General features: G+C 39.4%; 1 protein-coding gene across 1 annotated transcript in view; it reads right to left on the reverse strand.

The window, feature by feature from the left end:
• The window catches only part of LVRN (laeverin), a 71,975-nt gene that overhangs the window by 18,922 nt on the left and 27,353 nt on the right, over positions 1 to 25,700 (reverse strand). Inside the window, exons 5-13 of the mRNA XM_054031269.1 lie at positions 15,617 to 15,771; positions 14,041 to 14,154; positions 11,539 to 11,682; positions 11,104 to 11,169; positions 10,901 to 10,966; positions 8,857 to 9,023; positions 8,024 to 8,100; positions 3,957 to 4,096; positions 1,471 to 1,526 (exon numbers count right to left, since the gene is read on the reverse strand). Coding sequence (XP_053887244.1) covers positions 1,471 to 1,526; positions 3,957 to 4,096; positions 8,024 to 8,100; positions 8,857 to 9,023; positions 10,901 to 10,966; positions 11,104 to 11,169; positions 11,539 to 11,682; positions 14,041 to 14,154; positions 15,617 to 15,771 — 985 coding nt within the window. The remainder of the gene's footprint in view (positions 1 to 1,470; positions 1,527 to 3,956; positions 4,097 to 8,023; positions 8,101 to 8,856; positions 9,024 to 10,900; positions 10,967 to 11,103; positions 11,170 to 11,538; positions 11,683 to 14,040; positions 14,155 to 15,616; positions 15,772 to 25,700) is intronic.

Consider the following 25,700-nt stretch of genomic DNA (forward strand, 5'->3'; position numbering starts at 1 on the left):
ATTCAAGTTAAACACACATTTCAACAACGGTATATTTAGATAACTGATGAAAAAACATCTAGATACTGTGGGGTCTAGGAAAGAAGACAGACAATGAGAATAAATACAATACAATAGTGACCAGTTTAAGAGTCTGATCCTGCAAACACACACTGCTGAGCCACGCGCTGTTACCAAGAATCAATGGGACTACTCAACTAACTCAAAACATTAAGCACACACTACACTAAGGTGTGTTGGCAGGATCAAGCCCGTGTCCACTACTGCCACTTAACATCCTCACTAGGATAAAGTGAAGATTCCCTCTATATTTTTATGTAGTAACATTTTGGAGATACAATATTTATGGTCTTTTTAAAATATTTGAACAACAGATTTTCATTATAAACTGCTTTGGGGAATAACCATTACTTGAAAAGCATAAACAATTAAATGGTAATTCAGGGATATTTAAACATTATTATTAATTAATTAATCAATCATTAGAATGGCACCAATATACTTTAGGCTAAACTTCACTCTTTTGCAGAGGGCCCATCCAAAACCCTTCATGGGAAGCCCCGCCATAAGTATATGTGTGGAGCACATTTTACACATTCCTTATTACAGACTGTGCCCTCTGGTGGGAAAACCTACAGAAAGTGGGGGAGGAAAACTCTAAGGTTCCCCTGACAGAGTTCCCTCCAAACTCCTCCAGTGTTGTGGGGGTACTTTGCCCACCTATAGACCACAATGATTCTGATACCTTTGTGGATCTCAGGTATCTGCTGGAGGCACAGGGACAACCATTGACTCCTGGGCTCCCTTAGCTTCCTGGCAGCATGGCTCCAATGAAACTGTCCACCTGCAGCTGGACTTGGATATCCCTTAAAGGAGTTTTCCCATGGGGAGGGGGAAGGAAGGGAACTGTGCAGGTAAGTTAAGTTATATGTTTTTTGGGGGTTTTTTTTGCAGAATCCCAACACTTGTCGGGGCAATCCCACCGCCCTGAACTGTCTCTATCAGTGTCAATAATGAAAGAGGACATGATAATCATCTACAAGTAGTTGGAAGATTACTTATCAGGAACAGAAAGGAATTGTTGAATACAATGAGGTATAGCTAGAAACAACGATATGAAGTAAGAAAAAGGAAATTTAGGCTTAAACATCAAGACATTTTCCTAATGAGGATCTATATTAGCTTGTAGAAAAGTCTCCTGATGAAACTGTGGCAGCTCAACTGCTTGAAACATATGAGCTGGGACAAACAGTTAGCAAAGATACTGTAAGGAACTACTCTGCACTGGCTGGGGATGGACTAGATGACTTAATGGGTTTTTTTTAAACTGTTCCCTGATGAAGTCTGTCTTCTTTACAGGGTATTTATGGAGACAAAGGAGCAAAGTCATAATAGGAATGTGAAGTATAACAGTGTCATGTAATAGTGCATTAATAACAATTTTCTATCATAGACTCAAAATATACTCACTGTGCCAATGTAAAAGCATCGTCTATCAAATGTAACCTGTTGACGACTGGAATAGCCTGCAGAAAGCACTCATGTGGTGTTAGTAGATCAAACATATCATTTTGAGGAAAAGCATACTTAGTTATGTTTTGAAAGTCTGGGACAAACCCTGCAGTCTATTCTCAAGCCAAATTTTATAGACTTCAATGGAAGCTTTGCCTGAGTAAGGATGGCAGGATTTGGTCCCATATTTTGAGCTGAAATAATTTACTCAATGTGCCTTTAAGAACAATTTTTTCTGTGTATGTAGACTTAAAAAATTCTACATCTGGTACCCATTTGCAACAGCTAATGAACTGCTAAGCTTGAAAAATCCTCTTAAGTATGTGCAATATTGCAAATTAAAGTGAGGAAGCTCTACAGTTTCTAAAATAAATCCTGATTTCTTCATCTTGACAATGACTTTTTTCCTTTTGAGACTCCAATTCATAATCAAGTACTCACACCAGTCCAGACTAGAGTGTCTTACATTTGTTCTGAATTCAGAGTTGTTCTGGCTACAGGAGACCATAGGCAGAACTCCAGTTAGTAATTTTGTTCTCCATTGAATAAATCTTCAGGTTGATCCTGCACTGGATTATGTGGAGTGCAGAGATTATTTATGTTGTAACCAGAATCTGTAAAAAAAACTACAAGCTTCTGGTTCTGGTTCAAAACAAACTATGCATTCAGCAGCTGTGGAAAAGACACCTATCCCGCCATCATTGATGCATATTATGCAAATTCTGCAACCAGGAAGCGGAGTAGGAGCACAGCTTGCCCACCCTCTTATTATATGATTCTCCTCTACACATGTATTTTTCCTCCCTATTTCTATTTATAGGAATAGCTTCTAGATATTTAAAGCCTATAATATCTCTTAGCATAAACTTAATTGGGCAATTTTGTGGGTTAAACCTGTATAATGGAATTAAATTGCAAATTTATTTCACACTGTTCCTTTGGTAGAATTTCTCCAACAGCCTCAAAAGAACTTGCATGGGGGTGGGGAGGTTGGTCCAAGGAATCTGTGGATTTCCTGCAATCCAGGTGAATCTAGCATTTACTAGAGTCCAGGTCCATTTGTGTCAAAACTCCTGGTCCCTGCTTATCTCTCTCCTGCTTGTATAGCAATATGGCTCCGTCATGTTCCCATGGATTTTCTCAATGATGAATGCCAACAGAGGATTTAAAGCATAGATTGGGAGCCCACCTAAGTTTAGGCTGACATTCAAAATTTGCTTGATCAGGAACCATACAGGTTTGAAGGAAAGAAAAAGAACGCATCTTAGAGAGGCTGTACTCTCAGCCCTGTTGTCTCCAATCCTGCCATACCCCTGGATTGCAACTCCTCCGAAGCAGTTTCCATAAAGTCAAGAAAGCAATACCAATAGGAGGCATTTCCCCTTTCCATGTCTCCCCATTCCTATGCCAATATTGGCCATTATTTCCTATACTTTGTAGCAGAAGCAGAGTGGTTGATTTGGCCCTGTTGAACTATTTTCAGTGGCCATGGTCTTTACATTTTCTAAACATTGTAATTAAAAAGTGATTCATCGGGGCTGGGCTACACCATGCAACTCAATTGAGGCAGAATGTAAAGGTGCCTTAAAGTTCATCTCTATGCTCCCTTTATCCTGAGTCCAAGCTTTGCTCAGCCAGTTCTCTGATATAAGTTAGACCAGCATGAAATTGCCTTAAGTTATATTAACTTTCAATGGTCACAAGGTGTTGAAATGACAACCAGGGATTAGCAGAACATTAGTAGAAGTGTCTGGAAAATGGAATTTCCTTCCTGCCAAAAATTGAATTTTTTCATGAGAGGAAAAACTCTAAAAATAATTCCATTTTGGGAGAACCCCGATGGAAATTTTTCAGCTTGTTCCTGGCTATCCAACTCCCCAGGGTGCTGCCTCTCAGGGCTGTCCAAGTCCCCAAGGAGCTGAGCAGACTCAGAGGCCACTGCCCAGGGAGTCAGGGAGATTTTCGTCAGAAGTTTTGATGGAATCAACACATTCCTGTGGAATGATTCATTTCTGTGGATTCAGCATTTTCTGATGGAAAAGTGTTCTGACAGAATGTTTTCCATCAGCTCAAAGTGAAGGTAAATCCCAGCAACACCCATACATCGGTAAGACTTTGTAATGGTTTGAAGTCATGGAAGAACCTCCTTATAGTGGGAGATCCTTCCAGGGCTGATTAAGACAGCTTTACAGGTAGAATCTGGTTCTATGTTAATGAAAAAATTTTCAGCACACACTTGAAATGAAAAGCTATTTTAGTCCCACTTTTGTTCCCAGTAAAGTCAAAGTGAATTTTGTCAGTAACTTTAATAGGCACAGATTTGAGCTCTTTGCATGTGATGCCCTAGCTTTCAATTATCACTTAAAGTAATTACTGGTAATGATTGCAATAAGAAATTGATTGTATAGAATTTGTTTACATCATTGATAAACAAGTTATCTTACCTTTGGGTCTTTTTCAAGCAGTTGTGCTAATCTCTTCAAATGTAATGGATCATAATTAACTCTGTAGTACCCAGCCATATTCATATTTAACAAAATCCAGTCATGTTCTGAATCTGATATTTGCATTTCAGGAAACATTTCTGTGGGGACATTTGAAAATGGAAAGGCTGTACCATTTTACCAATCATTAATGCAGGTATGCAGAATGTTATACACTGCTATGAAATATGGGCTCAGTTTTAATCTGATATATGTGCATCTGCATCACCACATCATTAAATTATATTGCTACTATGCATGAGGCAAAAGAGCTCAGCCAGTTTCTCAAGATTTTATGAGTTACAAGCTCACATGTGGAGCCAGACTGTGCCAGGCCCTTGATTTGGTACGGGGGGGGCACAAGGTGACCCCCACATGCAGCAGGCCCAATTGCACTCTCTGTGTTCTAACAGAATACAAGAACTTATCCCTTTAAGGCACTTCACAAAGGAGGCAGGGAGGAGGCAGAGCCATGGACCCATCTTGCTCCTTCACTGACCAAAGGAGCTGGCTTGCTGGCAGCAGGGCCGGTGCAACCATTTAGGCAAACTAGGCAGCCCCCTAGGGCGCCTAAAAGCCCACTCAGGCGCGGAGGTGGAGTGGAGGTGAGCTGTGGCGGAGGGTCGCGGGGAGGGCCACCCGCAATAACGGGGCGGGGCGCACAGGGGAACCGCTCCCTGCCCTAGATCACCTCCATTCTGCCTCCTCCGCTGAGCACACAGCCCGGCTCTAAGTCTCTTCCAATCGGCGCCGCAAGCCTGCGAGGGGAGGAGAATTAGAGCGGCGCCGGCGTGCTCAGCGGAGGAGGCGGAGCCGAGGTGAGCTGGGGCGGGCTCTCCAGGCGGGGTTAGCTACCGTGCGGGCGGGGGGGCTCCCCGGGCAGGGTTAGCTGTCACGGGGGGGCGGGGGTCTCCCCGGGCTGGGTTAGCTCTCACGGGGGGGGCAGGGTTAACTGGGTGAGGTGGGGGGCGCAAGGTGGAAGTTTCGCCTAGGGCGCGAAACTTCCTTGCACCGGTCCTGGCTGGCAGTATAGTGGAATGAACGATTCGTCCTCCTAATGGATGGAGACTTGCTCTGCCTGTGTGCCAAGATCTCTGGGAGAAACTGTGTCCACCTGAGGCTCAATACATTCTGGACTTTTCCCTGGAGCAGTGTGGAGGCACTGTGGGCTCTATTTCAAGCCATAACAGGGATCACTGTTATCTTAGATTAGAATTGCCTCCTTATCAGCATTCAAATATAAATCTAAACAATTGTGGTGGCAGCAGAATGGGTAAGCTTATGCAACAGTAGCAAACATCCAACTAAATAGTTTTGTTGTAAATACAAGGCCCAATCCTTTAGTTCTTACACAGTCTGATCACTCATCAAGGGCCTGATTCTGCCATTGGTACTCATCTGGGTCTTCCTAGACAAGGAAAAAAGTGTGGTTAGCTAGTTAGCTAGCCAGAGTCTAGGGTAGACCTTGAGCAGCTAAAACAATTTTAAAGGTGTTAAAACTGCACCTACACAAGGTGCTTCAAATGTTTCAACTGCAGTTAAGCTAACCTGATTTAAAAGAAACAAAAACAAAACAAAAAATCCAATCTTTTTCCCTAGTCTAGATAAGATCATGGAGTAGTACTGATGTAAGTACACCTCTAACCTGATATAACACAAATTCGGATATAATGCGGTAATGCAGCGCTCCGGGGGAACGGGGCTGCGCACTCCGGCGGATCAAAGCAAGTTTGATATAACGCAGTTTCACCTATAACGCGGTAAGATTTTTTGGCTCCCAAGGACAGCGTTATAACAGAGTAGAGGTGTAGTATCAGAATAAGTATGGAATAAGGACTGCAGAATCAGGTTTTAAATGGGTGTTTTGAGTGAGTGGGGACTACAGGATTGGGCCCTGAACATTGTCACTAAATAAAACACAAAGGGAGGGAAGAAGCATGTGAAAGATTTTAGAACAGGTTCCTAAGTCAAGTAGGTGCTTTTTAAAAGTTTACTCCTAATGCATAGTCATGCCATTACAGTAAACAGTGCTACAATTAAAGTTGAAACTTCACTTCCATCCTAAATTCTTACTTTCACATGTGTAAACCCAGAGGCCACTCTAGCTATAGGCCACCGAGACAGCTGCATAGGGTGGCAGATTTCTGGGCAGCTGCCTAGGGCTGTAGCCCCTCTATCATGACGAAGTAGTGTCTGAGCCAAATTTGAGCAGCGCTGTGACTCCATGTGTCAGGTTGTAACATCACTTGCTCAAATCTACCCCACCCCCCATCATAACAGGGAGGTGGCTGGGCCAAATTTGAGTAGTGTGGGAGGCAGCACACAGAAGTGTTACCTAGAGTAGCAGATTGTATTGAGTGCCCTCTGCCTAAACTATTCCCAAGATACACTTTTGAGCTGAAATTTTTATAGTTGGTGTCACCCAGAAGTGATTTCTATTTTAAGGGAGTAAGTGCGGGAGAAATTTCATCACAATTAATTTAGCTATTTGAGTGATTTGTGCGAAAAAGTGTTTTTAAGAAAACCTTTTAAGAAAATATTCAGTCACCTTTTTTTGGACTTTGGTACAGCAAATCAGAATTGGCTTTGTTTTAAAACTTCAGACTTGGTGCATAAGTAGCCTTGAATGAGGCCTATTGACTTTGATAGATTTGAAGACATTTGGTTTTCAAGTACAAGTTAAAATATTTTTAAAGGGAGTACTGAATATGTGCAGTATTTTATTTTCTTCAGACAGATGCTCCAAACGTTAATTCATGGGGATTTTTGGTCATTCTAAGAGCTGCACATAGGAGAATGTATGACAGGTTGATGGGTGAGGAAATGGAGCCTTTCTTTAATCCTACAATAAATTTAATCCATAGCACTGAACTCAGTATAGCACCTTCAAAGTGAGCACTGCTACTTAACACCCCTTTCCTGCATCAGCCCTAATTTGCTAACTTGTCACTCATGCAGTGGCTTACTGAATTTTAAATTGAAAAGTACAAGTGTGGAGTGAATAAATACTGTTTTGTTTATCTGCTTCCTCCACCCACCTGTGGCTAGATACTCACTTTGATAGCCCTATATCTCATTATTCAAATTAGATTAAACAGCTTTTGACCTTACCACACCCACTCCAAAGATAGGACAGAGGAGAGTTGACATAGGTATACAGTGTATTATATTATCATTATTATGTACTGAGGAAAGAAAAAAGTCTTTGAAGAAGCATGTGTCTGCCTCATATAGATGGTTCACAGTGTGGTGGAGTAAAGGTTAGAATGAAGGCTGTTTCTAGAACCTTAACTCAAAATGTCCAAACTTTCAAATATTTAGGTTTTTCAAATGGCAATAATCTAATAAAGCTTCTTTTTGTTTAAAGTAGCAGTGATTATACCCTTATCTCTCTCTAAACGTGCTTGTTTATTGCAGAATAGTAACATAAAAAGGAATTGCACCTTTTTATGACTGAGGATGCATGTGCAGTTGCATTTTTTAAGATTAATTTTAATTCTGCTCCTCCTTTAAAATTATATAAACAAATTAAATTATGTATTGTTGAAACTGCACCTTTTCAGTTTGCTTAGATGTACAAATGTGGTATTTTGAATTACTCCACAGAGTTATTTACAGTATTTAGGTATTATATGATTATGACCCTTTGATAATGGCCAAATCCTGAAGTCCTTCCTCAGTCCAGGAGAAACTCCCACTGAAGTCATTGGAAGCAGCCTGAGTAAGGAATGAGTAAAACCTGAATAGGACCTCAGAGTTTGTCCCTCTGTACAAAATGGCAGATTTCTAGTTGTTATGGAAATCTCACAATGTCCATTCTATTGTGTGATTAAAACAGTACTTTTACAGTTACAACAGATTTTTGCACATCATTTTTCTTTATTTGAAAATGTACTTATTTTAACATGCAATATAACTAAAGCGGATTAATGTGGAGGTTTTTATTGATTTTTTTATCCTTTCTTATCTAATTCAAAATATAGCTCATGGGGTTTTTTTTTACATGTATGAACAAAAACATTACTTACTGCTACTTTTATCTAGCCAGACTAAGGGTTGTGCAGATCCATTTCTTATCCAAGAAATAGGAACAATCCATGTGTTACTTAACAAAAAACAAAATTGGACAATTTAATTAATTCTTATAGTTTAAGGAAACAAGCTCTAAACTGATGTTGAATAAGTTTGCAAGTAATTTCTTAAAATTCCAGCTGTCCCTTTCCCCTCTCTGATGCACTATATCTTTTCAGATGTTAGTACTCAAGTTGGGTCAACTCCTGATCTCACTGAAGATCAAAGGGAGTTTTGGCTTTAAATTCAATAGGGCCAACATTTAGCCTATAGTCCTTTGGCAGATCCTCAGACTAGAATCTTTCTCTGGGGATTACTTTCCTTCTTCTAACAGTGATTTTATCCTTCTACATTCTCTCATTTCATTACTCTTAACTCTTCATTCCCTTCCTGGCACCTGTAAAACTCCTTTTTTCAGAAACGTGTTTGCTAAAAAGAGTTCTGTGCAGGAAAGAGACCCCGGATGCTCACTGAGCAGCATACCAGCCTTCTGCAAAAGGGCACCAAAGCTACTGCTACTAGAGTTAGTCATTTTGGAAGATCTTGATCTCTGTGTCTGCCTTTTGCAGCCACATAATGGCCTTGCACAGTTGCTACCCAGGGGGAAATAATCTGTTGGAAAAGGGAATTGCATGCAATACCACTTCAAACTCATGCCTCCAATGGATTTCATTTGACAATTCTAGGGGAAAAAACAAACAACTGTTCAAAACATAATATGCTAATACAATATTTTTCTGCAATAAAAGGTAAATGTATGCTAAATGCTAAAAATATGAACTAAACATACTTGTAAGTAGTATTGTTTTGTGTCCTTTTATTATAAAATTGTTCCTGACGGATAATGCCGGTGGACAGATTGAATGTTAAAACTGGAAACCCATTTTGGCATGTCCAGGAATCCATTATTTTTTTTACTGATGCTGGCAACTGAACTTCATTCTGTGCATCTACAACCTTCAAGAAAGGGCTGAATTAGAAACATTTATGAAATGTTTATTTATATTGATCCCAGCAACACGCTGGGGGATATAATAAGGTATTTGAGAAATTATAACTGCTTAATCTTCATTCATGTGTATTTTATATTGAGAATCATTGTAACTAACCGGAAAAAAAGCATTATTGTGACTAACCTATAGAGGACCCAACTCTTTAGGGAAATCTAAAGTATTGTAATGACATTTCTAATTCTTGTAACTTGAGTCTTTACCTTTCTCTTGTTCATTTCAATATATTTGCACCTTTGAATGGTTAATGATAGACACAATTTGTTGTATGGGATTTTGTTTATTCTATTTATGTAAAGCACCTAGAATATAAGATAGACACTATAAAAACTAACTAATTAAATAAATAATGTAACACCTGACAACTGATTCTGGGCTGGATTCTCAACTAGTGGGAACTGGCATAGCTCCATTGATTTCAATACTCCTATAACAATTTATGGCATATGAGAATATGATCCTCCATTCTTAAGGTAAGACTCTGGTGTAGCATTATGGAATCTTTCTTCACAGTAATTTTGGTACAGACATTATAATAAAAATCCATTATTAATATTTGTTTTCTTAGCATCCAGTCTTATTCAGACTTTTAGCAAATATTAAAGGTGCTGGTGGTGGGGAGTTTCCCTGAAGTGTTGGGCCCTCATTGTAATATACATGAATAAATCCTGACCCTTTAGTGACTTATGATAAATAAACTAAATTTAAAATATTGTCTGAACCAAAATATTTACTATGTATAAAAGTGAAGGTATAAAAATAAAAGATTTTAAAGTTACACAGAAATAAAGATCAGCAAAGCTTATATGCAGTGTTGTTGTAGCTGTGTTGGACAGAGGATATTAAAGAGACAAGGTGGCTGAGGTCATATCTTTTATTGGACCGACTTCAGTTGGTGAGAGAAAAAAGCTGGGGGTGGTTATTACAACAATTTATAACCCACTTAAATCCCCACTGCCCAGCTTTTTTCCCCCTTTCCCTTTATGACTGCAGAGGTGTTAATGAGCCACTTCACCTTGAATGGTCCCTTAAAATATGTGTTTACTACTTATGATAAAAAAATCTGCTCCACCTGGTACAGTATTTAGCTGTGCTACTCTAAGTACATTTCCTAGTCCTGAAGAAGAGCCCTGTGTAAGCCTGAAAGCTTGTCTCTCTCACCAACCCAAAGTCCAGTAAAATATATTGCCACACCCACCTTGTCTCTCTGTGAGAAAAGGTTATTCATTTAAATGGACAACTGAAAGATGACAAAATTTATTCAGAGCAAGAATAATCTATGCAGATTTGTGTAGGCAGAGGCAAGTGGCTGTAAGTGCACAGACCTCCTCTCTGGCCCTTTAGGTATCTACACTGCAACTAAAAACCCACAGCTGGCCCATGCCAGCTGATTTGGGCTTGTGGGGCTCGAGCTAAGGGACTATTTAATTGTGGTGTAGACGTTCAGGCTCAGGCTGGAGCCCAGGCTCTAAGACCCTGCAAGGTGGGAGGGTCCCAAAGCTCTGGCTGCTACATGAGCCCAAATTACTACACCACAATTAAACAGCCCCTTAGCTCAAGCCCCACAAGCCCAAGTCAGCTAGGACAGGCCAGCTGCAGGTTTTTAATTGCAGTGTAGACATATCCTTTGTCCCTCATCTCTCCCATCAAATCTCCTGCCACAAAAAGCCTGCAAAATGAGTTTGGGAAGGAGGGGTTGGGGGGTTGTAGGAACTAGGCTAGGAGTAGATAAATTCCACTTCAAAGTTCCACAGTTGGTATATGTGCAGAATTTGGCCCATTCCAATCATTAAAACAAAAGTACTAACAAGACATGATAAATACCATTTGTATGTGTGTCCACAGATCATCTTGGTTAACGCTTGAAAAGGAAAATGCTTTCAGGTATGACTGCAATGAAACAAATACAAACATCAGAGTTCATTAAGCTTTAATAAAAAAAATCAGAAAAAGAGAAACTCATTCATACTCATTGTTATTTTCAAACTGATAAACCCAGATGAAAAAGTTCAGTTTTCTAAACTCACACTGAGTGCTTTGATAAACAGCCTCTCAGTCAGAAAGCTGGAAAGCATCCAGATAATGGAGGCCCCCTATGGAACAAAAAAGATGTTTGAACATAGGAGTTATTATTTAAATAAACTTTAACTATTCAATGATTGATATTCAAGCCATATTTTTCATAAGTGACACTGATCATTTCTATTTTGACTTTTAATACTTAATATAGATTGCAAAAGCATTCATATGCATGCTTTCCTGTAGATGAATACTTTTGCAACACTCGATGTACTTGTGTTTATAAATGAAAAATGGATCTATGGAAATTAAATCTTAGAAGAAAAGATAACTAAACTATTGTAAGCTTTGCAATAAAATGTTTTGCTGGTTCTTTTTAAATCTGTGTTTTACAAAACTGTTGGAAAGTACATAAAAGCAAAATATATGATTTTATTTTTTACCTTGTTGTAAGTGAAGATGTCAAATAGGCCAACTAGTGAAAATGTTCCATTGATTTTTTCTTCTCTTGATGATAATGACTGAGCTGCTATTTCTTTATCCTCCCTTAAGACAGGTTGTAACATGTGATAATAAAAGAATTTATTCTGAAAATTAAAAGATAGACTCCCATTTCAATTAATTCCAGTTGTATAAACCATACAGACTACATACAAGCTAACATTTGCTTTTCAGCTCATTTTTCCCCCTCAAAAGGAAGCAATTTTCCCCCAGAATAAAGGGGGTTGGGGCCCTAATCCTGCAAATCCTCCAAAGGGGGAACTACCATCAAAGGTAGTCGGAGTTCTGCCCACAGAAGGATGGCAGGTTTGGGTCTCATGAAGCACACTAAAGTTTTACAATTTAAGAAAAAATGTAAAAATTATTAAATGCAAAATTTGCAAAATGTAAAAATGAAATATATATTTACATTTCAAGTACAATCAGTTCTTGCTTCACTTACCTGGCAAGACACATTCAGTGTTCTCTGTTTCCTATGTTGAAAGACTAAATAACACAATAGCCATCCAAAGGAGTGCAGTTTTAGGAGCTTCAGCTGGATAGCAAATGTGGAAAGCCAGATCCTCAGCTGGTGTAGATCAGCTTAGTTCCCTTAATTTTAATGGAATTGTGACAGTTTACACTAGCTGTCACCCCAGAGTCCTGAAGCCAAGTCTCATACTCAGGTAAGTAAAGAAGAAACTTGTGTTCATCTGTTTTCTTTGAACATGTATTTGTCATTTTAATTCTACCCAGACGTTCAGCTACTAATGTGGGTCTGCAAGCAGGTGTTTTTTTATTTAATGTGTTTTTAAAACACTGCAGGTCTCTTTGAATACCTGCACTACCAAATAGGACGAGACAGGCTTTTAAGAGATGTCAACTTACTTAGTTGCAGATTATTTTGTATTTTCCAAACAATTTTGGGAGCCAAATTTTGAAATGTTGCAGATCCAATCTGTGCTTGTAACTTTTTACCTGCATTTGAATTGTAGGTGAAAACCCGTAGTGCAGGTACCTGCAATTACCTGATTCCAGACACAAATCTGTAGCTGTATACATAACTAATGACGTTAAGTGATTTGATTTGCAATACATTTTGTGTCACAAAGTTACAGGCACAGACTTTTACAGGGGCAAACTCCATCTACAAAAAAAGAGACAAAGGCTTCATTCTTAAAACTTAGCCCTTTATATGTTCCTGTAGTATTAAGTTCTCCCGAGAATGTATTTGATATGCCCTTAGTAGTTTCCAATTCAACAAAGTACTTAAGTGGTGGCTTAATTTAACCACAAGCTTAAAGAGCAAATGGTAATTTTGGTGATCACAAACACTAATTTTCATCCCTAGCAGAGAATAAAATCCTGTTTTAAAATGAAAAACTCAACACAACTTTAACTATGGAGTTGTCATAAATGTCTCCACAGTCTCAAACATGAGAAGTTTACATTTACGTTATCAGTTGAGGAGTCATTTACATACAGAATACTAAACTAGGAGAGATAGAATTATATTCATTGTATCACATAGTTAACCTAAACAAGCAACAGCTTTCCAGGAATCATTCATGTGGAGTAGCCCCACCTCACACAGTAAAGAAAAATATATAGCTTTGCATTTTGACAGCCATGATTAATCACGTTGGATCACTGTGAATATATGAAACACGTTGTAAAATGTTATGTTCTATTATCTGACGTAATACAACATGGAGTGTCAGGAAGATTATTACAAGCTGCATAGATATGTACAGAGTACATAAAACCAAACCCAACCATATCAATTAGGTATAGTGAATACCATTGCAAAATGAATGTATAGTAACAAACTGATTCAAAGCAAATACTGAAATGTTATCTCTGTGCTGCTGAAGAGCAGATGCAATTATGAGCCAATATTTGTCTCTATATTATATACACACACACCATTAGAGATGGGTGAAATGTTTTGGCTGAAACTTTTTTTTCCCCCAAACAAAAAAAAATGCATATTTGGGTCAGCTGAAATATTTTGTGCATTCATGCTGAATGTGCCAAATTATTTTGGTTAAAAAAAATCTGAAAAAATTGAAAGGTTTCATTTAGAAAATGTTGGAATGAAATGTTGATTTTTTTTTATTCAAAATGATTTTTCATTTAGAAATTTGTTTCAATTTTATTTTAAAATGTTTTAAAAACTAAAATGAAATTAAACATTAGGTTTCAGGTCAAATTAAATGTTTTGTTTGATCCTAAATGAATTTTATTTTTACTTTATGGAACAGCTAGAGAACCGAAAAATCAGTTATTCACACTGCTCTATACACAATATATATATTATTTTCATTTAAAGTTATACGGGAACTGACGGTGAGCCCATTAAATTCAATAGGAAAGTTCCCATTGACTACACGTCCCTGGTGTTGAATCAGGACAATAATGTAAGCTGTAAGGGGAAAGCATTAATATTCAGCTTTGGTACTTACCAGTGGTAGTCTGGGTTCTATGTAGCTAGCACCAATGTATTCAAAGTAAGATGCAAATCCTTCATTAAGCCATAGATCATTCCACCAATTCATGGTAACCAGATTTCCAAACCACTTAAATAGAAAAGAAAAAATGTCTCAGATTGCATTTCTTTGAACTGCTGCTTTCATTCCTTTATGTTAAACAGATACGAATGATCAAGAGAACAGCGTGACTTTATTTAATGTGTATACATTATCACAATCAAATGCTATAGTTTTTTCCAGTTGGTGGAAATTCAGTAGTGCAAAGATATAACTTGAGAAAAGCCACACAGATGCAGGTCAGTGGTTGTATATTTTTAAATTCCTTGGTCTGAAATTTCATAACATAAGCACATACAGTGATTTTAAACAGCTCTCCATTCTATTTAAATTAAAGCAGCCACTTATAAATTTGTAAATCTAGCAGAGAAAGCCAGACTACAATTTGAAAATATCGGCATTTCTCAAATAATATACAAAAGTATTTTCTAAATAGCTTTTTTCCAATTAAATAATACTATTTTGTTTTTCCTTGTTCTTAACAAAAGGAAATTGTCAGATAGATGATAAACAGAACTGGGGAAACAGCCACTTCCAAAATCAGCAAATCCATACCCTGGTGAGCAATAAAACTTCCACAACAGCTGTGATGTACTAATAGTTGGCAGTTTACATTTAACAAAAATCTGATATATCATTTGGGGATTTGTGATTTCATTATATATTATTTGTTAATCCTCAAGGTCTATTACTTTATTAAAAAACTATGTTTAATTAAGTAATAATATTTATTTTACTGGCCCTCAACAAAAAACACACATGTGGACTAGTGAAGTTAAACTCTTTTTGCTAACTTTAAATGAAGTATAGTAAAAAATGAAGTGAAACTGCTTTATCATTCCAAACCAAATAATTTTAAATTCTGAAGATCATTATGTAAACAGTTCTAACTACAGATAAAAATGTGTTTACCATGCCTTCATTCTATAGTTCAAGAGCCTAGTCACTATTTGCCTTATTCGATAGTTACATCTATCCCCATTAAAAATTAACATTCTTTATGGAATCTATTCTCCCATCAATGCATTGTGAGAATCATTACTCTATCTCGATATGCATACAACGTTCATTCCTAGAGTAGAGTATTTTCTTGGACGGTATCCAAGTATCTTGTAAGAAAATAAACAAATGGTTCATTAGTAGACATTAAGTGTATATCCATAACCCATTTGAGTCAACTTTTCAAATAATGATAATACTGTTATCAGTATTTTATAAATTTCATTCAAGATAAATAGATATTGGGTGAAGGTTCTTGTGTCATGCTGGAATTTGTTTTTTATATTGATCTGCCAAGTTAATTTATAACCGAAGTGGCTTCCAACCAACTGAAAATGGCTTTGGTTATTGCTGTAGCATTCCTTCCTCTAGTTACCATCAACTGTTATGCCCCTACATGTAAGTCACTATTAAATAGTGATTTTGCATCTACATAAACTGGAAAAGAGCAACTTCATAGATAAATACATATACAGAATGTTTTACCACATGCCTGGTGTCCTAGCTCATGTGAAACAATTAGGCAAATCATAGTCTTTTTGCTTCCGAATTGATCACTTGGGATGTACATCAAGGCTGATTCTCGGAAAGTCATTAGCCCCCAGTTTTCCATAGCACCTGCTCCAAAATCAGGCAGTGCAACCAGATCTAAATTGATTTAAACAGAAAAAAAATTTTTAAATGTTCAAGAGTAAAATGCTTACATGACTGTTCTATGTTTACCCAATGTGCAATTACAAGATATATTTTAGTGGTTCTCTCTGTACCATTGCAATAAACTAGAAAACGCTTTTTGGAATTGTTTTATTTCATGTCTTTAACTGTTTATGACACTGCTATTCCTCTCTAGGGATGCCGCCCTTTCAGTCAGAAAAACAAAAGTCAACTAAGTCCAAGCCAAACCCCTCAAGAGTTTCATGTACCAAAGTACATTCTGAACTAAAATATTTGATAAAGGAATTTTCCTCCCAGCTGCTGGGAGACAGTAGATTAAACTCTCCCCATTCCTGAGTACTTCTGGCTCTCCATTTTCTCTGTCTTGCTTTTGCCCCAATTATGGGAGCATGAGGGAGGGAGGGAGCAGAAAAAGACATCTTTTCTCTCTCTCTCTCTCTCTCTCTCTCTCTCATGGCTTCTAGGTGTGTAATTTCCCCCTCTTTTTGCATCCTGGCTACTGATAAGAAAGGCTCTCTCTCAAACTTTCTATCCCTTGGTGAGCAGAGAGGCTCATTTCCATCTTTTGTGTGGATCAAGTTGCCCCAGAAACACCTTCTCTCTCTCTCCTCACAGCAAGTCTCACTCCACCATGTCTGTTTTCCCTGTATTCCCCATTGTGCCTGATAAGCAGTGAGCTCATCACATCTATGATTCAGATAAATTTTGGTAGGATGGGTTGATTTAAATCAAGGCAATTTAAATCAGTGATTTAAATCACTAAGTGGAAAGCCTTGATTTAAATCTTTGATTTTAATCAACTTTACCATTTGTGCATCAGTTATTTTCTAAAGCAGTGGTTCTCAAACTAGGGCTGCCGCTTGTTCAGGGAAAGCCCCTGGCAGGCCGGGACAGTTTGTTTACCTGCCGCGTCCGCAGGTTCGCGCCACTTCCTGCAGCCCCCATTGGCCTCGAGCGGCAAACCGTGGCCAGTGGGAGCTGCGATCGGCCGAATCTGTAGATGTGGCAGGTAAACAAACCCGCCCAGCCTGCCAGGGGCTTTCCCTGAACAAGTGGCGGCCCTAGTTTGAGAACCACCGTTCTAAAGGGAGGTCCATTCTCATTGATTGATATAACCATTTAAAGGAGAGGTTACTCGCCTTGTGCAGTAACTGGAGTTCTTTGAGATGGGTGTCCCTGGGGGTGCTCCACTTCAGAGACACCTGTGCCTTTGAAGGGAGGTTTTTGGTAGCAGTGCCAGTTCAGCCCACACATGTGCCCCACACATGCTTGCGCCCTGCACTGAGGTTATATGGGGCTGCATGAGTAAACTGCCCTCAATTCCTTCTCCACTGCAAAGACCCACAAGGGAGACACCAAAGCAGAGGGGAAGGAGGGTGGGTAGTGGAATAGCTGCAGGGACATACATCCCGAAGAATTCCAGTTACAGCACAAGGTGAGTAACTTCTCCTTTTAATAGGTTATATCAACCAATGAAAAGGCACTTTTCTTTAGAAAATAAATGTGGTGTAGTGTCCCTATGGGTGTTCCACTTTAGGTGACTCCCGAACAGTATCCCCCATTAAGGAGGTGGGCGATTCAGAATAGAGTCCAGTACAGAAGAGAGAACTACGTTGTCTAAAGCAGCATCTGATCTGGCCACAGTTACCAAGGCATAATGATTAGAAAAAGTCTGAACAGATGACCAAGTTGCCACTTTACAGATGTCTGTAATTGGTACATCCTTAAGTAAGGCTATAGAGGTAGATAGTGCTCCTGTGGAATGTGCTATCACTCTTGAAGGGGGCTGAACATGAGTTCTGTTGTAACAAATCTTACTACAACCAGAGATCCATTTTGACAACCTGTTTCGAAATTACCAAACCCTTGTTTCTGTCCACAATGGATACAAATAGGCTATGTGGCAGAGTACCACCTTCTCCTCAGCAGGCTCAGTCCTTTTTAGCCTTGGAGACACAGGCTTGGGCAAAGCAAATCCTTGTAGGTAACACAGGGTCTCGCTATTCCTTCCCTCAGTCAGTCCCTTGTGCTTGTTTTTCTTCCCTTCTGGGAACAGAGTGCGGCCTTCCTTGCTGGAAGGGTTCAGAGCCTTGCTGCTCCTAGCTTACTGGCAGCTTCCCTGCTTCTCTCGCTCTCTCTTCCCCCTCCCTTCCACACTGGGGAGGGTTTAAAAAGGTCACAAGCAGTTGGAGCCAGTTGAACCTAATTAGTTCCCTGGTAACCCCTTGCCCAGCTGAACCTTATTTCCCCATGGTTCTCTCTCCTCAGTGACCTGGGAGAGGCCTTTTTAACCCCCTGGGACTGATTATTACCCCCCACCCCTTTTGTAGCTGTTTGTCCTGGGTTTGCCACACCTAGGAGATCTTTTAAATGGTTTGGTCCTATCTAGATAGAAGGCTAATGCCTTCCTGACATCTAGGGTATGGAATATAGCTTCTTGCGTAGTTGGGGGATGGGTAAAAAAACTTTGGGTGTGCTCACAGCAACACTTTCTCTCCGGTGAATACCGTAAATGGGGAGGTCTGTCATTAAGGTCCCAAATTCTTCCACCCTTCAGGCAGAAGTAATTGCTACCATGAAGGCTGTCTTTGTTGAAAAATCTAATAAAGAACACGTAGTTAGTGGCTCAAAAGGGTGTTTCATAAGGCAATTAAGTACTAGGATCAAGTCCCAGATCAGTGTAGGATCTCTGATTTGTGAGGATATATTTGATAAGCCTCTTAAGAATTTTGCCATAGTTGGGTGGGCGAAGAGTGCAAAAACCCCTAAGGGTGTGTGACAAGCTGTTATTGATGCTAAATGAATCCTGATAGATTTCATAGAAAGACTCAATGTTTTCAGTTCGAATAGGTAATCCAGTACCTTAGGAAGAAGAGAGCGAGTCAACGAAATTTGATGACTATTACACCAAAGATAATATCGTTTTCAGTTCTGGAGGTAAGTATTTCTTATAGATTCTTTTATACTATTTAATAAAATGTATTGTACCTCTGACAAACAGGATATCTCGATTCCTCAGAACCATCAAGGAACCATGCTTGGAGATTCAGAATCTGCAGATTCGGGTAAAGTGTTCTTGCCTACTGACCTAGGATTCTGGTCAGACTGATCCACAAAAGGTGAGAGGTATATATGATCAAATAAGGATACCAGACCTGTCTTGGCATGTTGGTGCAATCAATATGACTCTGGCTCAATCTTGTTTGATCTTGTTGAGAACCTTTAAACAGGAAAAAGAACAGGAGTACTTGTGGCACCTTAGAGACTAACAAATTTATTAGAGCATAAGCTTTCGTGGACTACAGTCCACTTCTTCGGATGCATATAGAGTGGAACATATATTGAGGATATATATATACACACATACAGAGAGCATGAACAGGTGGGAGTTGTCTTACCAACTCTGTAGTCCACGAAAGCTTATGCTCTAATAAATTTGTTAGTCTCTAAGGTGCCACAAGTACTCCTGTTCTTTTTTGCGGATACAGACTAACACGGCTGCTACTCTGAAACCTGTCTTTAAACAGGAAGGGGAAGGGGATAAGATGTTGCAGCTGTTAGACCATGTTGGTTAGATGGTTGAGACTTTCGACCAAGCCATCAAACTGTCACTTGGAGGACATGGATGGCTGAGAAGATGTAGCTGTAGATGAAGGAGGATTTTTTTTATTATCTTAGTCTCTTGGCTGCAGGTTCAAGGGGCCTACAATATGTTGAATATGGGGCTTGGTGTGTTCTTTGTGCCATCAGAGATCTATTAAATCTCCTTTTATTTACAGAAGTGCAAATCCCTAAGGATTGCAGCATAGCTCTTGAGTCCTTTCAAGTGTGGAGAGATGTATCTATCAAGTCTACAGAGTGCTTGAAACCGTCAAAGGGGAGGTCTTTGACAGTACTCTGAATCTCTCTTGGAAAGCCCAACAGCTGCAACCAAGGTGCTCGTCTTCTGACCACTGCAATGGAAATAGACCATGCTGCAGTATCAGCTGCATCCAAGGGGGCCTGGAGTGATGTCTTTGCCAGAAGCTGACCCTCTTGTACAACAGATCTAAACTGATCCCAATGTTTTTCTGGCAGATGCTCAATAAAAGAATTGTCGGATTTGGTCATGAGCACCAGATGGTTTGCTATTCTGAACTGAAGTATGGCTGAAGCATAGGATTTATGACCAAAAAGATCAAGCCTCTTGTGTTTTTTCATGTACAGGGTGGACTTTGAGCTACGTTTGTCTGCCTTGTTCATGAATGGCCTCCATTACTAGGGAATTTGGAACTTGGTGAGAAAATTGATACTCCAATTCCCTAATTGGAACATAATACTTTTATCCACCATCTTGCAGGTAGGCGGTGTGGTAGCTGGAGTTTGCCAAACCATCTTAGCAGGCGCCATAAAAGCTTCATTGATCAGAGTAGCAATCTTCATAGATATCAAGTGTGTAAAATATAGGAGTTTATGGTAGGACTACTGAACCTTCACTAAGGGAATCTGCAGCATGTCAGAAATCCACTTCCTCAGTTCTTGAAATTGCCTGAAGTCATCTGCCACAGAAGGTGATGGAGGCATGACAACTTCATCGTGATATGTGGAGGAAATATTAGTAAGACGTGTCACTTCCTTATCAGCCCTTGCCTCTTGCTCCTCAAAGGTCTCTTCCTCTGGCATATGTGGTGGTAAAGGGGATTGAGAAGAATGGGTCCCTCTCTGTTCCCTCCGATGTTGCAAAAACCTTGATGTAAATTGTTAGTGATAGAAGGCCCACAGATCTCAGCAAGGCCACTGAGGGGGCCCAAATGGCAACAGTGAAGACAGCCATCTGTGTTCCTGCCATGTGGGCATCCTTTGAAGTCTATCCTCCTGTAATATGTCAGTATAGTAGGGAGTGTGACGTGTCCCAGAATAGATAGGGGAACCTGCACTGAAATTTGAGAATCTGATGAGTTCTCTTCCACATACTCTAAGGGGGCGTTAGCTGTTCCACTTGCAGAGTAGATGAGGGTGTGTGTGGTTCTTAGGTGATAAAGGGGTTAGTCACAAAAAGGCATCTTGACAGTGACAAACCTCCACTCATTCACAGAAAATACTCCAGTTCACAAGATATTATCAGCTCCTTAGGGTACCTAAACTCTTGCAGTACCAACAGTATCAAAGATTGGGCTGAGTGGGAACCTGTGGAGGATGGGTTTGGTACCGATGCAGCCGGTACCAAGTACTTACTATGGGAATGAGTTGGCTCTGATTCCCTCAGTACCACAGGTAGGCAAGCAGTCTTTGGTATTATTTATCTTCTTGTAATCAGTACAAAGTATTGTTGCAGGATCTGCTTGGTCTTTTCAACCATGTCTCTGCTGCTCTGGGTATGGGAATCCGAAGTTGGTACTGAGTCTGACTTAGAGGACTGACTCCTCTTTGCCTTTGCAGTACCAGCCTCGCTGGGAGCCTACATGGAACTACCCTTGGGACCTGAGGTTTCCGTAGCCATCTTGTGAGATGGTGACCGAGAGATTTTTGGAGATTTACTCCTTACCTCCTTCTGCTTATAGGCAGATATGAATGAGAATGAGATGTACTCAGTTCCACGGTACTGCCTGCTTTGCTACCAGTCTCTGGTGACCAAGATCTCAGTGTGGATGGGGTACTAGCTGTAATGGGAGGTCTATGTACCCCCGGATCTGAAGCTGGACATAAAGTTTGCTCCATCATTAGGAGTTTAAACTTAATTTTTCTATTTTTTCAGGATCTACCCTTGAAGGAAGTGCTGATCTTGCACATACTGGGGATATGAGTACCACACAGGCAGCGGAGGCACTGGGAGTGTCTGTCACTTATTGGAATAGCCTCATGACTAGAGAGACACCCCTTGAGTCCTGGGGAGTCCTGCATTCCTGAGCAAAACTCATGAAAATTTAACCCCAGGAGGGGAAATCTCCTAACTACACAGCTATATGAATAAAAAGGGGGTTTTGTTTGCCTTTATTTTTTTGGGTGGGGGAGAAAGAAAAGCAAAACAAATGGAACATTTTTTCCCAATAGCTAGAACACTATAGGGTACGTAACCATAAGGTAACCAACTATCAGAGAAAAAAGCTAAATATCAGAGAACAAGCACACAGTAGATACTGTCTCAGGCCAGTGGTGGTTGTGAAGGAACTGAGGGTGGTTCACCCATGCAGTCTCATATAGGAGGGCCGCCCAGAGGGGGGGGGCAAGTGGGGCAATTTGCCCCAGGCCCTGCAGGGGCCCCCATGAGAATATAGTAGTATTCTGTAGTATTGCAACTTTTTTTAATGGAAGGGGCCCCCGAAATTGCTTTGCTCCTGGCCCCCTGAATCCTCTGGGCGGCCCTGCATATAGCCTTGGTGCTGGGCATGAGGATATGTGGGGCACGTGTGGGCCAAATGAGCACCGCTACCAAAAATCTTCGATTGAAGGCACAGTGCTCAAGCGTACCCTAAATGGAGCACACACAGAGACACTACGTGAAGAATATGTTGATTTACAACTAAATAGTGCCTTTACACTAGATTTGGTACATAGTTTTGCTACCTAGGAGGTAACTATAATTATATACATTTATTTAAGGAATTATATAGCTTAATATTTTCAGATTCTTATTAATTGTATATTTTTGTGTGTTAGAAAATTATTAATAATATATTGTTTATTTACTAGTTAATTAACTTTTTGCTAATGATTTGTGTCTAGGATGGTAACTGGGATTTAATTAAACACAAAACACAGCATATTATTAAACAAAATATTTTGGATACATAAACGTCTCATCAAAACATGTTTCACTTTACAACTAAATTACAAGTTTAAAGCCTTTGTATTAAATTCAGATGTCATTTTAACCAGGTTTATTTTTAAAAAGAAAAACAGTATATAAAAAAATTTAAATAAAAATGTAAATAAAAAATCCAATTTAAAAAAAATTAATCTTCAATTTTTATCCATGTTGGATTTGGACATTGAATGAAATGAAGAAAGATCTCAAATGGACATCAAGGATATCAACAACAAAGGATATTTCATTTAAAACTAGATAGGTGGTAACTAATGAGCAAATTTAATCTCCCGGACTATTAAAAAATAATTTAGATATTTTTAATTGTCAGAGTACAAAATAAAAGGAAACTGGTGGTTAAAAATGCTTTCTTTAGCTCTTATATATTAAGAAGAGCTCAATTTTTTAAACTGTAATGAATTGATTTTTAACTTTCTGTTTTTGAGCTCATAACACTGCTCTACAGCCAAAATGCTTCTCAAATAAATGTAGTCAAACTTTACTAATTCTGGGTCACTGAGAACGAAAATGATGCCTAAAATTGTTGATTGGTTCTAGTTTTCAAGATATGCTTTTAGGTCAGTATATACGACTCTTGACTTGGGAATGGCGGAGGATAAGTGAGTTATAAAGGGAAGGGATCTCAATTTAAACCAGAAATGACTAAAATACATCTTTGACTGGATCTATGAATAAATCTATGACTGGGTTTGGACAGTACTTACTTTTTAGGCAAAACAATGAATGATGCAATCTGAAGCTGGTATTGCGTCATACATGATATGAATTGCATCATGTTATTCCAAGAAGTCGTGGATGATGCAATCATAATGAAGCTTACATCACTCTGCTGAACAAATTGCCCCATATCAGCTCTAGAAATCATACAGTGTCGTGCTCTCTTATTTGCCAGTGTTTGATTTTGCAAAGGGACACATTTCTGTTCAGCCAAAGTGAGCAGAGATGCCTCGTATTTGTGTGAACAGTGAAGATAACTTCTGCTATGTTTGTGGTGAAGTGACTTTTGCATCACAAAGGCGCAGTATAACCACTATGGTTAAGAAATCCTATCACCTTTATTTTGGCTGCAAAATTGGAGATCAGGACAGGAGGTGGGCCCCACACATATGCTGCAACATTTATGCAACAAATCTTCACCAGTGGTTGAACAGGAAAAGGAAATCTATGCCTTTTGCCGTGCCAATGATTTGGAGAGAGCCAACAGATCATACCAGCAATTGTTACTTCTGCATGGTGCCTCCAGTTGGGAAAGGTGTGTCAAAGAAGAAAAAGTGGACTGTGCATTATCCAAACATTCCATCAGCTATACACCCAGTACCCCACGGAGAAGGACTGCCGGTTCCTGATGCACCAGAATCATTCTCACTTGAGTCAGATGAGAAAGAGGAAGAGGATGAAACTTCTGGTCCTGAACCATCAATGTCACAGGACCCACATTTTCTCCCATCCTCCTCCTCTGAACCACACCTCATAACACAAGGTGAACTGAATGACCTTGTCAGGGATTTGGAACTACCCAAGAGTAAGGCAGAGCTGTTGGGCTCCAGACTACAGCAGTGGAATTTCCTGGCAGGTGATGTTAGGGTTTCCATGTTGCGTGACCGTCAAAAGGATCTTGTCCCATTCTTCTTCATGGAAGGTGATCTTGTAGCCTGCAACAACATCCATGGTGTGATGGCAGCCCTCAACATCGTTCACGATCCAGATGAGTAGAGACTGTTCATTGATTCATCGAAGACGAGTCTTAAAGCTGTTTTACTGCATAATGGCAATGTTTTGCCATCAATTCCAGTTGGTCATGCAGTCCATATGAAGGAAACCTATGACAACATGAAACAACTTTTGAGGTGCATAAACTATGACCAACATCAGTGGCAGCTTTGTGGGGATTTGAAGGTTGTTGCTCTCTTGCTTGGTCTGCAGACTGGATAAACAAAGTACTGCTGTTTTCTCTGCGAATGGGATAGTCGTGCAAGAGATTCCCACTACATCAAGAAAGATTGGCCACTCCGACTGTCATTGGAGCCTGGGAGGAAAAGTGTTCAGCATCCACCACTTGTTGAATCAAGGAAGATTTTGTTACCACCCTTACACATCAAGCTGGGTCTGATGAAGAACTTTGTCAAGGCAATTGACAAAACACAAGCAGCTTTCAAGTACCTCCGTGGAAAATTTCCAAGGTTAAGTGAAGCTAAGATAAAGGAAGGTGTCTTTGTTGGTCCTCAGATTCGTGAACTTCTTCAAGATGATGCATTTGACCATGCACTGCGTGGCAAGGAAAAGACGGCATGGAAAGCCTTCCAGTTAGTGGCAATAAATTTTCTCGGAAACAACAAGGCAGACAACTACAGGTTGTTGGTGGAAAACCTCCTCAAGGCATACAAAATCCTTGGTTGCAACATGTAACTAAGGATACATTTTTTACACTCTCATCTAGATTTTTTTCCACCGAACTGCGGAGCAGTGAGTGACGAGCACGGCGAGCGATTTCACCAGGACATTGCAACAATGGAGAAACGCCATCAGGGCAAATGGAGCCCATCAATGCTTGCAGACTATTGCTGGACAGTGACAAGAGATACTCCATTTAATGAATACAAGAGACAAGCTAAGAAGCGCTGAGTAGACACTGAATAGGACTAAACTATGTACATAATAGTTTTTTGCCTTTTGTTTCATAATACATTGTATTTATATAACCCTTTTGCTGATTTTTAAAGTGTTACATAAACAGGACAGGTGAAATATTATCATGTAAAGCAACCATAAACACATGAAAAGACCTAGGTTTACAATTTATGATTAAAACTCTACTATCTACACAATATACATAGACATAAAATGTAAAAATTTAAATATCTTAGAAACAGTAGCCAATCAGTTGTTTTAATTGTCATATTTGAATTCAGCACATCAAAATACATAATAAATAGCACATTTTATCTCTGAAGCAGACGACTTCTCAAAAATTGTAAACCAGTGTAATAAATGTGCTCAGTATTTACACAAAACCATTCACAATGGGTCATATCATGCCATGGATTTTTAAGCCAAACTCTCAAATGAAGTCAAAAGGAAGTCTGCTTAGTAACTCATG

This window comes from Malaclemys terrapin, chromosome 6 (genome assembly GCF_027887155.1).
Source record: "Malaclemys terrapin pileata isolate rMalTer1 chromosome 6, rMalTer1.hap1, whole genome shotgun sequence".
In the NCBI taxonomy this organism is placed as follows: Eukaryota; Metazoa; Chordata; order Testudines; family Emydidae; genus Malaclemys; species Malaclemys terrapin.